Consider the following 14,193-nt stretch of genomic DNA (forward strand, 5'->3'; position numbering starts at 1 on the left):
AGCATTCACCACCTCTAAATTAGTCCCTAAATAGTCTAATAGATAATTTAGATTAACTTATGAAATGAGAGCTAGATTAGAGCCTAAAGAATAAAACTTTTATCTCTAATATTACCAAAAACGAAGGTATAAAGTTGCTTTGATAAATAAATTACTTTAGCTATGAAAATGACAATGTATGCAGGAATAAAATAGAATAAAACAAGACAAAGATTTACGAGGTTCAACCAACATCTTGGTCTACTTCCTTGTCGGTGTGTAATGTCCTTGATTATATTATAACAATGGAGTTTTGAGAACTCTTACAATGAAAATTTTCAATAGAGAATAGAAGAGAAGAATTAGGCTATGTGTTTAAGTTTAGGGGTTAGTTTTGTGAATGATTACAATGAGCATATGCGTTTTCCATTTATAAGGACTAATTACGTTAATGAGTTACATAGTTAAAGCCACGAATAAAAAAGACAATAATCCACTCTAGAATACCAACAGTCAAAGAACATAATTGACTACTCAACTCTGCTCGTTTGAGCCTTTATAGTACTTGCTTTAGCAGAATCTTCTGACACTCACTGGATTAATGCAGGCTGTGTGCTTGTTTGAGCACCTTGATCTTTCACCTTTTGTTTGCTTCTGATTTGTTGCGCCTCATTCTACATATTATTACACTCTTGTTTAAGTCGCTCCTTCAATGCACTCATAAGTTCATGTATTTACACACATTAAAACTTATTTTTAATTCACATCCTTAATGTACATCTTAATGCACACCCTTAATGGTGTACTCAAGTCACCAAGACTTTAACAACCTCATTTACTGCTAGTAGCTACGTGACATTGTTAAAAAACCAATTTGAAATGTAGTATTAAAATTTATGTCCTTAACAGAAAAAATAAAAATAGCATCTAATAAATTCACCAATTGATTTGTAGTTAACCATTTTCTTTAAGTAAATAAAATCTGATCTTACATCAAAATCTAAATAACAACATGATTAATATTAACAGTTTCACATGCTCGCTAATAGTTTGTAAATGATTCCTACCCAAAAAGTAAGGCTCAAAGTCTAATTTATGCCCGGTAAAACCAAATCAATATCGACCAATAACAACTAAATCCGATTGATACTTGATTCAAATTTCAATCCGCATCAACACGATGTAATTCATAAAACCGAATAATATGGATATGAAATTGATCCGGTTAGCCGAATGCCCGAATCAACACTAAAATTACGTACTTCATCATACCATTGAACTCTTACGTTTTTCTTTCTATGTCTAATTCTCGCTCCACTTTCCCGGCGACTTAAAATTTCTGATGGTCGCTATCGCCGAATTATCAGGCGACATCAAGGTAATTTAATGGATCAATTTTATCATGAATTTCGTAGTTGTAATTGAGTTTCATTTTATCTTCATGGTCAATTTCCTCTCGTTAGCTTTCCTTTGGTTGAATTTTCGACGTGTTTGTTTGATCTGATGGATTCAGATTGTTATAGTATTCTTTGCTTTGCTTCTATGATGGTGATGAATTGAAATAATACTTGTTTAGTTCTCGTTACATTCGTTAAATTTTGCATATATTCATGTTTTACATTTTTATGTTTTTGTTTGTAATTGAACGTCTTTCTTTTTTAAATGATTAGTGGTAGTCTCTCCAGCATGTGATGTTGTTTAGCCGCAAAGTTTGATTTGTGATTGGTAAGTATATAAACTTACTTGCATTCATTTTCCGAGATTAAACGTTCACTGTTAATTTATTAGAAGTAAATGAAGCAATCATGAACATTATGTATAAGCTAAAGGAAAATGCCAGTTGTTTGAAAAGAAACTAGTAAACTTGTATGCTGCTAGTGTGCTGGAAGTGGCAGATTATATATACACAAAATTGTATCTAGACATCCTGGTCAGCCTTATTTAGCTTATCATTCCTAAATGTTGGAGTTTCTGAATGAACTAAGACACAATATTAAATGGCAAATTTGTGCCACGAGCATTCAAACATGGATCTGCATTTTTTATTTTTTTAACAAACTATTAGTATTTCTGATTATTAGATGAAGCTATTGTTTTTTCTGCTAATTCTCAGGTGGATATTAGAGCTTCTGGAAAAGTTTCTGATTATTGGGGCTAAGAATTTGAGCTCTGTTGATTTGAATAAATGGCTGCTCCTGTAACTCCAGGGGCACCTAGACCCAACAACTCGCACTCAGCAACATCACCCCCGAATTATGCACCAAATATGAATACGGTTTCTGATTCATCATTATTGCAAAATTTCCAGAGCTTCCACATCAATCAGGATCCAAATGCCCGACCTGTTAGGCGTCCGCCTTTTGCCCAGGCCACTAATTTCCCTCCATCTGCTGCTGGGCAACCCTCTTCTTTTCCTGGGCCTTCACCTGTTCCCAGGCCTGGCTCTTCACCATCAGGTGTAGCGCCTATGGCCACATCAGTTTCATCAGGACCAAAGGCCCCACCTAATATGGTACCTAGTAGAGCCTTTGGTGGTCCTTCCCTGGGTGCGCAACCTCAATCCTCTGCTTTCAGACCTTCTTCCCAAGGGCCTTTTGCGGCAGGTGGTATGGCTCCACCTAGTATGGTACCTGGTCGACCCTTTGGTGGTCCTCCCCTGGATATGCAACATCAGCCCTTTGCATCTAGACCTCCTTCTCAACTTAACACTCTTCCCAGAGCATCTACGTTTGGTCCTCCCAGATCTCAAATTGTGGCTCCTTCTATGGCGCATCTCAGTGCCTTTGGGTCGCCCCCAAGTGCTACTGGTCATGTTGCTCCACTGACTGCTACTCGAGGCCTTGTTAACAACGGAACTCCTATGATTTCGACTGGGGCAGTATTGACTGGGTCTCAATTTCCAGCTTCAGGAGGCCTTCAACAGCCCCCAGTTGGGCCCCCTCCATCACCCTTTACAGGTGCATCACCTCCTTCAGGATCTCCATTTGGTGTGCAGCCTCCTCCTCTTCACCAGGTAAGAGTTAAAGATAGTGCATTTTCCTACTTTCTGTAAATTATTTTATTTTGTTTGGGAGCTTTATTTCTTCTCTTTTTGAGTATGTGCTTAGTGCCTGCACGATTTAATGTCTTTAATGTTCAACGATTTGTGCTTTCCTGCAAAATATGTGATGTTTTAAAGAAGGCAATAAGGAGAGATTCTATTTTTTTTACAATAATACAAAACAGGAATACTATATCTATTATTTATTCCAATGTACTATTGCATTTCACTTGGACTTGGACGTTGAGAGTCCTAATTACACTAATGATTCCTCCTTAAAACAGTTGCCTTTTTAAAACTATTTACTGATGCAAACATTTCAGTCCCTTGGAACATATTTTGAAGTATCTATAAGATATTGTTTTTCGATTTCTTTTTTGATTTGACTTGAACATGAAATAGGGAAGAAGACCAACAAGTTAGAAGGAGGATAGGAAGCTTTTGTGAGGCTCACTTTAGGAATTAGAATAGAGGTTTCAGGTAGCATATGAATGCTGTTTCAGATGATTTGATTCGTCAAATGGACAAAATGAAATTGTCATCAGTTTAGATGATTCTCAGGTTTTTCTTCCATGTGAATTGTTGAAACATGAAACTGAATCAGTGTACTGGCAGAATTGGGGATGGTTGGAGTATGTAGTATGCAAAGCATCTTATATTTTTCCATATAAAGGGATGTGAAGGATAACTGGTCAGTTTGGTTTGGGCATGTATGGTGCGGCCTCAATATGCAGTGGTAGGAAAGGGGGAACTTTTAAGAATTTAGAGGATTTGGATAATACATAGACTTTTTCTATCTTTGAAGTAAACTGCCACTTTTCTTTATTCAAGAAATACTGGAGGGTTTTTGAAGGTTGGATCTTGAAAGTTATTTGCCTATGTGTTTTCTGTGATAACTGTGACTTTGCAAGCAAGTGTGTCTTCAAAGTGTATTACTTTTTTTTGCATTGGTATTTTCTGTATGGTATTGTGTGTTGCTTGTACCTTTCTGATTTTTGTTCTCATTACAATCTTTAAACTGTTCTTCTAGGCTGCATGGTTTATCATTTCAATGCATTTGTTTCAACTTTCAACTAACCCCTTTTGTTCTGTAATTCTGTTATAAAGTTGGTTTTTAAAATTTCAGGTGACTCCCTCGATGCCTGGTTCTGTGCAACCACCTAGGATGTATGGTATGCCACCACCAGGAACAACTCAAACCATGGCTGCAATGTCTGCTATTAGTCAGACTGGGCCATCAAAGATTGATCCTAATCAAATTCCGCGTCCCCTTCCAAATTCATCTGTTGTCGTGCATGAAACACGGGTTGGAAATCAGGCCACTTTTCCTCCGGTATTCTTTACTTTATTATATTGCTTTATATGGCTAGAATACATTGATTCTTGGCTTGTTTAATCATTAGAGATTTATGTCCTTTTTTCTTTTTCAATTTCTCCTATTTCTATCCTAGTTGCATTTTGTAATAATAATTTGATAATAGCATTTGTTCTCCTTTTTAAACCTTAAAGAACACTATTCCAAATAGCAACCAATACCTCGAGCAAACATGTTTCTTAGAGGTTATTTCAGAGTTGAATGAAGCAAATATTTTCCCCCAAGTTTTCTGTATGACTCAAATAAAATATAGGCATTTCATTTAGTGCATTATAACTCATAGCTACAAATTTGTTTTTAGTTTGAATCTTGTTTTGCCTATCATCATTATCATCATCATCGAACTCAATACATCCTGCTCATAGAATCTACGATTAGGGTCTGAATAAGGATAGAAGAGACGGTTGACCATACTCTATTCAAAAGAGTTCATCTGCAAATGAAAATAAACACTAGTTGTCTCTGGTCTACCTTTTTTTTCAACTTGTTCGAAAGGATGTTGTTAACTCCAATCTTTTGGGATTAAAGCTCTAACAAAAATTATCTTAATCACTGTGACATTATTCGCTATTTAACTCTTTTTGAATTCGCAATTTGCTTAAAATGACCCTAAAATAACCCAATTGACGATAATTTTTTTTTTTTTTTTTGATTTGTGATTAGCAAGGAGATAAATGAATCATGTGACGGTGGTCTTAATTAATGAATCTTTTTCTATGGGCAAGTAAGGGCTAGATATAAACTTAGCACTTCAATTGTTAAGAGACTATTTTAATTGTATGTTGGTTACATGCATACCATCTAATAACTACAGGAAAGTTCAAGAGGATTGTTAATTTATTGATTATAACTTGATGTTGACGTTCCTTATCTAATCATCTGATGAAAAGGAAAAATTAAATGTATGTTTGCTGATCCTTATGTTGTAATTTCTTTTTTAATTAATTTATGGCAGCCTGCTACAACTGAGTACGTTGTCAAGGACACTGGAAATTGTAGCCCTCGCTACATGAGGTGTACCATTAATCAGGTTATATTCAATAAGATTGGAATTGAAATTGCAACCCTTGTTCTAATTCTGTATATGTTGAGCCTAAGTCTCGCTTATTTGCAGATACCTTGTACTTCTGATCTTCTTGGAACTTCAGGGATGCAATTAGCTTTATTAGTTCAACCATTAGCACTTCCACATCCATCCGAAGAGGTTATCCAGGTAACTTGCCTATTTTTTTTGGTTGATGTTTTTGATGAATGGATTCCATGTTCTAAAGACAGTAAATGCCATTAAAATGATTTAAATTGTGTATATTTAACTCCTTAATACTCTTTGCCCCCAAAGAACTATCTCTCGACAATGGAAGGCAATTTTTTTTTTCATGGTTGGACATGATATACTTGACAATGCTGTAGAAAATTGATTGACTTGTGTGTTGGATTGAGAGGATTTAATGATTTATAAAAGTGCCAAACAACTTTAACATGGAAGTTATTATATAGATGCTCCTACTTAACCCAATTTTAATTGTGAATGTGAATCATAATTTTCTTCCTTTAACATTTTGTTTGGATTAAAATTTAGGAGGGAAAGGAAAGGAAGAGAAGGGGAAATAGGTGAAGGGAAAGGAAGGTGAGAGAATAATTGAGAAAGTCTTTCTTGTTTGTTTAGAGGGAAAGGAAGGTAAAGGAGGAAAAATATCATTTTTTCTTCCAAATCTTACCACTTTTGGAGAGGTTTGGTTATTAACAAAATAATAGGACTTTAATCCCTTCAAATTCCTTTCCTTCCAAATCCCTCCCCTTTAAAGTTGATATCCATTAAAGGAAATTATATCCCTCTAATCCCCTCCCCTCCCCTCCCCTTTATTTCCTTCTAATTTCTTCAATCCAAACGTGGTGTAAGAAACAAAAATAGAAAATAATGGAAAAATCGATGTTTGATCATGTAAGAAGCATATTTTGATATCCCCTTAAATTATATGATTTTGTTATTAATCAAATGGGAGAGCACATTCCAAAAGGTTAGTCCAGTAGGTGAGAAAGTCCTAGTAGGGAAAGTCTCATACCTTGCAATGGCCTCAAGCGCTCAAATCCATTATAGATTTATGCATTTCTTTTCGACATGCCAAAAAATAACATTGAACAAGTTTCTTTACCTTTTATTTATCTTTTGGAATAGTTTGATTATGAATATATTATTTATAAAATTTTGATGGTTAGCCAATTAAGGTTATATGTGATGTATGATAAAAAATTTAGTGTTAATAGTGAATAGGAAAGAAAGCACTCCATCAGTCACAAAAACTTGCCATGGTTTCTATTGCCTTTTGGAGTAGTTTTTAATGGTAGTGATAAAGTCGAGAGCAAAAAGTGGGTGTGGAGTCATAATGATGGTTTTATAGTTGCCTCAACTTATATTCTGGTTGTGGTAAACTCCAAAGCATTGACAATATGGTTGCATTTGGCTCTTACATGTTGGCTAAACATGGCTCTTTCTTTGTAGGTAGCAAAATTGAAATGAATGATAATTTTTTGCTTACATTTTGTTTGTTCATACATGCATAGTTAGGAGGTTCTGTTAATAGTCATGGTCATGTTGTTCTCTTCTCAAAATTTAGGCTTTGTGAATAGTTATGGTCATGTCATGCATTGCTCTGAAGGGTATCATATAGTAATTAGTATAATTGGAGGAATTAGATTTAGAGGAAAATAGTACCAATCGAGGAGGGAGGGTAAGAGAAGCACATTAAGTTATTTCGTAAATGATTTTCGATGAGTTATAGAATGCTAGTAAATTTGTCACATCTTATTGTAATTTGTAACCATTCTCGGTTACAATCAATATACATTTTGCGTTACTGATCTAAATCATCCATGACTGACTCTACACATAACACATAGTACTGAGGTTCTGTTGATAGTCATGGTCCTTTCCCTTCCCTCTTCACTGAGTTTTCTTAGCTCTGTGCATTGTTCTCTCCCCTCCCATCTATTTTTTCACATAGGCATGTACACTTTAACTGCATACTAATATACCTTTCATGCTTTCTTGAGTTACATAGTAATGATATACTTTTATATGTATATTTTACTGGACTTGCAGGTAGTTGATTTTGGTGAAGGTGGTCCAGTGCGATGTTCACGATGCAAAGCCTATATAAATCCATTTGTAAAATTTATCGATCAGGGAAGAAAATTCATATGTAATTTTTGTGGTGAGTACTTTTTACTTCAATTTATTTTTTGGGATCACAATTTCCATTTTCATGCCAAAACAAGGTTCAATTATAGTCATTAGATGGTCATTGCCGTCTATTGCTTTATTAACATATGTCACACGGTCTTCGATATTATGTTATGCTTTGCTTTATCTATGAACTTAATAGATATGTAAAAAGGGATTGACCTTGTTAAAACTTATTAAATTATTGACTATTGATCGTTATTTGAACTTATGTGAACAAATATGGATATGTTTTCCTTATAATAAGCTATATAGAATAGAGCAGTTGGTCTAGAATTCTAGACTTAGCAATACATTTTGATGTGAAACAATTGAAAAGCCATTGCTAGAAGATTTAACATGTCGTACTATGTTTATGTTTAATATGCCGTCCTATGTTCAAAATGTCGACATAAGAGCTTAATGTCTAACAAACTATTTACTTATAAGTTGTATTTCGACTCTTCATTTTTCCTTTCACATTCAATTTTCCATGTTTTACTAATGTCCAAGGTGAAGCACTTTGAAATTTGCGATATGGGGTAGTTTTTTGACTTATTCTCTTCTCCATTACATTTTGGAATTCGGGTAACCTCTTTATGAAGAAATTGAATCATGAATGCTAACATCTCTGCAATACTTGTTCATTTCTCTTATTAGGCCAATGGAAGCTTAACGTGTATGAGTTTTGTCAACTATTTGATATGAGATCTTGTTTTCAACACTTTAGCTTCTTGGTTCTTTTTCAGGTTTTACTGATGAAACTCCTCGTGATTATCAATGCAATTTAGGGCCTGATGGCCGGCGTAGAGATGCAAATGAAAGGCCTGAGTTGTGTAGAGGAACTGTCGAGTTTATTGCTTCTAAAGATTATATGGTTAGTTACCTTATGTTCAGAAAAATTATCTCGGTCAATCTTATTTCCAATGTTGCTTCTATGTGATTCTTATGCTATGAATCTGCTAAATTTTATGGGGTGTTTGGTAAACATTAGTTTGGACTAGAAAGAGCTTATTCATGGCCAAGCTAACAAATAATTGTGTTTGTTATACACCATTTTCCAATAGTTGATTGGCACAAATTAGCTGTAATCTAAATGCATGAAATTCAATTTGCAAACAAGGGATGAAATGACATGGAAGACCTTCACCCCATGATTCTAGAAAATAGCCCCAGCCAGTTAACGCATTAGTTTTTCTATAAATCTTATCAATTAATTTTCCCCTAAAAGGATCAATACATGAGGAATCGATGTAAAAAATGAAAATCAAGAAATGAAAATCTCAATTTACTAATAGTGAAACGCAGGGAAAAATGGGCTCTTAAAAATAAGAACAAACTTTTTGACTTCATTGACAAGTTTATTGTTGTTCTTATTGATTCTTGTTTCACTTTGATTTGGACTTCAAAAATTTGACTAAACACTATCAACTCTATAGATTTTGAAATGGAGGGAAATTTGGTTTGAAGAAGAAGAGAATAAGGAAAATAAAAAAGGAAAACAAAAGAAGGTAAGAAAATCAATTCGAAGAAAGAGGGAAATCTGTTTTGGAGAAGAGGAGAGCCGAGAGGATTAATCAAAAAAGGAAAGAGAAGCTTAAAGCTTTAGAATTTTAAAGTGGTAGTATTGATGATTGCTGAGTAATTGATGGTGTCAAAAAGATAAATGAAATGTGATTTTGTGATGATTATATTCATGTTTTTCGAATAAAATAATGACCTGGTTGGTTGGGATTTTTTTTCCCCTTTTATGCTTTTAAATGGCTTAAAGTATTTCTTTATTAGAAGGTTATACCAAGACTTCCAAAACAAAGCTATAATATGTACTTTTTTATAAAGAACTTTCTTACCATTATTTTAGGAGGCTTGGTAGGATCTTTTAATCATTATTCTCTATTGTAGCTGTAAATTATTAACACTTATCAATCTATGAAGTTAACATTTGCAAATAAGGAGCTTAAGAAATTTATTATTTCTTTGTATTTTTCTAATGTATTCACTATTTTTTATATGATGCATGTTTCTATTTGTTTGGAATACTTTATTCTCCAAAATTTCATCCAAAAAAAACTAAAAAGGTAGATATAAACATAAAAAGTATTTCATCTTTTATTTGTTAATTTACACACATCAACGTTGAACTATCAACTAATTCTACCAAACACTTCCGAAGAATGCATGTTTCAATATTTTGTAACAATGCTTTATTATTTGGTCTTAATAATTTTACCTAATCCAGACTAAGATATCAAAAAACAAATATAAAAAAATAGTCCATACCCATATTTTGTCGATTTACTCAAATCAACTTCCATACATTACATCTCCATTGGTAGGACCTTTTCGCGGATCTTTGCTTTGCTTGGATGCTTTGTGTAATGGCAACTATAGCCCTTTACTCAAGTCAACTTGTAAGCTATGAGATAAGTTTTACCAAACACTTTTAAACAACTAATAGAATCAGTTATTGAAATTAGTCTTATCAGTCGAACCAATCACTACAATAAGCCTCTATGGCTCCACTATCTAGTTTGTCAAACTTTCCCACTATCTTGCTTGAAGCCTCAAAAGTGTTGATTTGTATTTCAAAATTTTGAAAATTTTATGGGTTTGGATTACTTGATTATATATTTCTATTAAGTTCGTACTATTTTACTTTCCTCACTGGCAAGGCATTGGTTTACAACTTTGTTCTCCTATGTAATTTCATGATCATAATATAATGCACATTGCTCAAATAAAGCCATCTTGTTAAATGATTTGTTGTGTGTATTGGTGTCGAAGTTGGAAATGAATTTCTTTTGTCCTAGCAATCTTTCCTTAATGCAAACTTTTTTGCATTGAATTTGAAGCTCTTTTTTTTATTTTTTTATTTTTTTTTTAATTTCATTCTCAATCACTTACACATCTACTATAATCATTAATAGAGATCTCTATCCTAGAAATTTGTTAGCATAGCATAAAAGATCTTATGCATTAATATATTTTAATGATTCTTGAGCTAATTGCGATCGAAATATAAGCCGTGACAATTACAAAACCATTTGAAATTTTGCATTGACTTTGAAACCGTTTCGTGACCCTTATTGCAACATCGATAGACATGCATTTTTGTGCTATGTTTGTTGGTTTAAGTAAGCTTGAGCCTTGAAGTGAATTGGATGTGGAATGTGATTACTTGGCTTAATAGGATACAAAAATTAATCTTTTTTGGGCATGCTATTGTTTCAACTATTTGTGAACGTTAGTTTTAATGGCCGTTTACACAAATGTCTAAGGCTCCATGAGAAAGTTGTCTTTGTTATATATCTGGTTGGTCTTGATAAATTGACTGCAGTAGGCTTTTTTATGAGATGCCAAATATGGATAATAATTGATGATAATCTCATGGTGATTGTCATGATACATAATAAATGTAATTGGCAATGTACTTTGAAGGTACTTTTGTAATTAATATGTTTTAAGAAATTGTTAAAGCAATTGAATGGAACATGATTTTGGATGCAGAGGATACCTAGACAAAGATGAAAAATTGTATCACTCGAGGGGGTAGTATCATGGTAAGATATAACATGTTGGAATGAGAAGGTCAAGACGGTAATTAAGGAAAAGAGAAAAATGCTATTTTGCATTAGGAAAATTCAAGAACTAGGAAAGCTTAGTCAATTATAAGGAAAGAAAAATTGAGACAAAAATAGCTATTTGTGAGGTGAAATTAGAGGCTAAGAGGTGTTTGACTAACTGTATTTCTAACGAAAGAGAAAAAGATATTTATATGTCAAAGAGGAGGTAAACAAAAACAAATGACATGGGTGTAGTAAAATGTACCAAGGATGGATGAAAACATTCTAGTTTAAGACAAGAACGTCAAGGATTGATGGAGGGAGGATTTTGATGAGCTTTAATAGGGAACAAAGAAATGTTGTAGGAGACGCAACCATTAACCCCTTGGAAGTAGATAGAGAAATTATGCGAAAAATTCAAAAATCAGAGTGGAGAGGACTTTGGAAAAAATGAAGCCGAAGAATCTGGTTTGGCCATATTATATACCTATTGCGGTACGAAGATGCCTAAGAACAATTGGTGTAAGTTGACTAACAGTTCTATTCAATAAGATTTGCAGGAAAAGAAGTTGCCCGGTGATTGGAGAAGAAGTACTCTAGTATGCAATTACAAGAATAAGGGAGATGTCTAAGATTGTGTAATTGGCTCAACCCATCATCGTTCGACAATATTAGTTGATAGACAAAATACACATGATTCCTTTTGAGTATGAATCACCAATATGTTGACAAATATTTCCCCTTCCCCATCTCTAATCCTCCCTTTCTTTATTTATACAATATTCTCTAACTAGCTAACTCATATTAAAATACCCATAATACCGTTATACCCAATATATCACACTACCGACCCCTTGAAGTTTTAACCTGTCCTCAAGGTGGACAAAAAATTGTTTGGGCTATATTTTCAATAAGGTTTTTATGCAAAGCTTTTGGTTGAAAGGAAATAGGCCTAAAAGATTGGATGGCATGGAACGAAATATTATTCTTCAAGAGCAAAGTTAGGCTTGAAAAAAAAGATGGGTTTATAAAAGTATCGGATTTTCCATGTGGGTAAAATTATGGGCTGACTTTTTTGGACTATAAGAATGAAAAGAATTTGGATCAAGATTGACCATGGGAATATATAGCAATCGCGCATGCTTTTGTGGAAACGATCGCGCTGTCGTGGAAAACGATGATAACGGAGAAATAACGCGAATCGCGGCTGATGCCGTGTGATTTTTGAAAAAAAATCACATTAGGGGAGTTTTGAACTTATAGTTACATTTTTGTTGTGGAACTACTATTATAATGCAATAATATGCAAAACTAGCTATTATAATTGATTGCAATATTTGAGATTCTTTGTGTATAATTAATTAACTTAATAGTTATTAGTTAATGATTTTGTTTGTCAACTAAAATTATGAGCAAGTATAATTTAAGTGATCGTAATAATTAAATTCATCGGGACTTTACGTCCTTCAATAGTAATACTGCAAGTACATGGCGTAGCTTAGTACGACGACAAGTACGGGTTGCATCCACAGGGAGTGGGGGTTAAGTTAATGGTTTCTCGATCGATTAGTGCGTTAAAAAACGTATAATATGATGTTTGGTGATAGAAATAACTAAAGCAAGCAATTGAAAATACTTAATAAAAATTAAGCATAAAAGTAAATAAGGATGCAATGAACTAAAGCAAAGATAATATGATTAATAAGCTAAAAAGCCATAGGCTAGGCTTTCTCACCAAAGTAGTGTTTACTAAAGATCAACCTAAGGTCATGGATGTTTTGTTACGGGGAATAATGTATCGTAAAAACTAATGCTCAAGAGAGAAAATTAGTATTTACGTTATGTTCTTCCCCATAACAAAACATATAATATAATGTTTGGTGATAGAAATAACTAAAGCAAGCAATTAAAAATACTTAATGAAAACTAAGCATAAAAGCAAATAAGGATGCAATGAACTAAAGCAAGGATAATATGATCAATAAGCTAAAGAGCCATAGGCTAGGCTTTCTCACCAAACTAGTGTTTACTAAACTTCAACCTAAGGTCATGGATGTTTTGTTACGGGGAAGAACGTGTCGTAAATACTAATGCTCGAGAGAGAACATTAGTATTTACGATACGTTCTTCCTCATAACAAAACATCCATGACTTTAGGTTGAAGTTTAGTAAACACTACTTTGGTGAGAAAGCCTAGCCTAGGCCTCTTTAGCTTATTGATCATATTATCCTTGCTTTAGTTCATTGCATCCTTATTTTCTTTTATGTTTAGTTTTCATCAAGTATTTTCAATTGCTTGCTTTAGTTATTTCTATCACCAAACATCATATTATACGCTTTTGAATGCACTAATTGATCGAGAAATCATTAACTTAACCCCCACTCCTTGTGGATTCGACTCATACTTGCCGTCGTACTAAACTACGCTGTGCACTTGCACTATTAAAAGTCCCGATCAAGGTTTATTTTTATTTTTATTTTTATTTTTTTAACTTTCTAATATACATTACGAATAACTCAAAGATGGATATCAATATATAAAAATGTAGTGGAAAAGTATATACATAATCGTTGACCTTCGGACTAGTATTAAAGTATGGTCAACTATGAGCAAAAAGGAAACTAATAATGATTAAGGATGTACAACTACAAACTAAAATACAATCACCATAACTATACACATGTGGTGATTTAAATGAAACAAAATAAAGACCTATAATACTTAGTAATGCCAAAGAGGATTAACTATTTGCATCAAAACTAAGCTAAACTTGTATGCTATTAGGAAAGAAATGTATGAGAAATGAGTAGGCTAGAAATATATGGGGTTTAATGTTGGAGAAATGAGTAGGAGATTGAAATAGATACAGTCTAATACCAACAGCTAGATCTATACAAAGCCCAGTTGCAAAATCATGCCTAGTGCGCTACAAATCCACAATCTCATCAATCTACATGAGTGCACAGTAGGGGCTCAATAAATACTCACGGGCTCAAAATATGTCCACAAATACCC

The 14,193-nt window shown here is 33.6% G+C and overlaps 1 protein-coding gene across 2 annotated transcripts in view; it reads left to right on the plus strand.

The window, feature by feature from the left end:
- The first annotated feature begins 1,123 nt into the window (after positions 1-1,123).
- LOC130815220 (protein transport protein SEC24 B-like) overlaps positions 1,124-14,193 on the plus strand; it is a 39,685-nt gene continuing 26,615 nt past the window's right edge. The window contains exons 1-8 of one of the 2 annotated variants that reach the window (XM_057681608.1): positions 1,124-1,357; positions 1,650-1,704; positions 2,093-2,992; positions 4,146-4,352; positions 5,350-5,424; positions 5,509-5,607; positions 7,495-7,606; positions 8,364-8,491. In XM_057681608.1, coding sequence (XP_057537591.1) covers positions 2,165-2,992; positions 4,146-4,352; positions 5,350-5,424; positions 5,509-5,607; positions 7,495-7,606; positions 8,364-8,491 — 1,449 coding nt within the window. In that variant the 5' untranslated portion in view covers positions 1,124-1,357; positions 1,650-1,704; positions 2,093-2,164. The remainder of the gene's footprint in view (positions 1,358-1,649; positions 1,705-2,092; positions 2,993-4,145; positions 4,353-5,349; positions 5,425-5,508; positions 5,608-7,494; positions 7,607-8,363; positions 8,492-14,193) is intronic. The other variant, XM_057681607.1, reaches the window with a different exon arrangement.

Source organism: Amaranthus tricolor, chromosome 6, assembly GCF_026212465.1.
Source record: "Amaranthus tricolor cultivar Red isolate AtriRed21 chromosome 6, ASM2621246v1, whole genome shotgun sequence".
In the NCBI taxonomy this organism is placed as follows: Eukaryota; Viridiplantae; Streptophyta; class Magnoliopsida; order Caryophyllales; family Amaranthaceae; genus Amaranthus; species Amaranthus tricolor.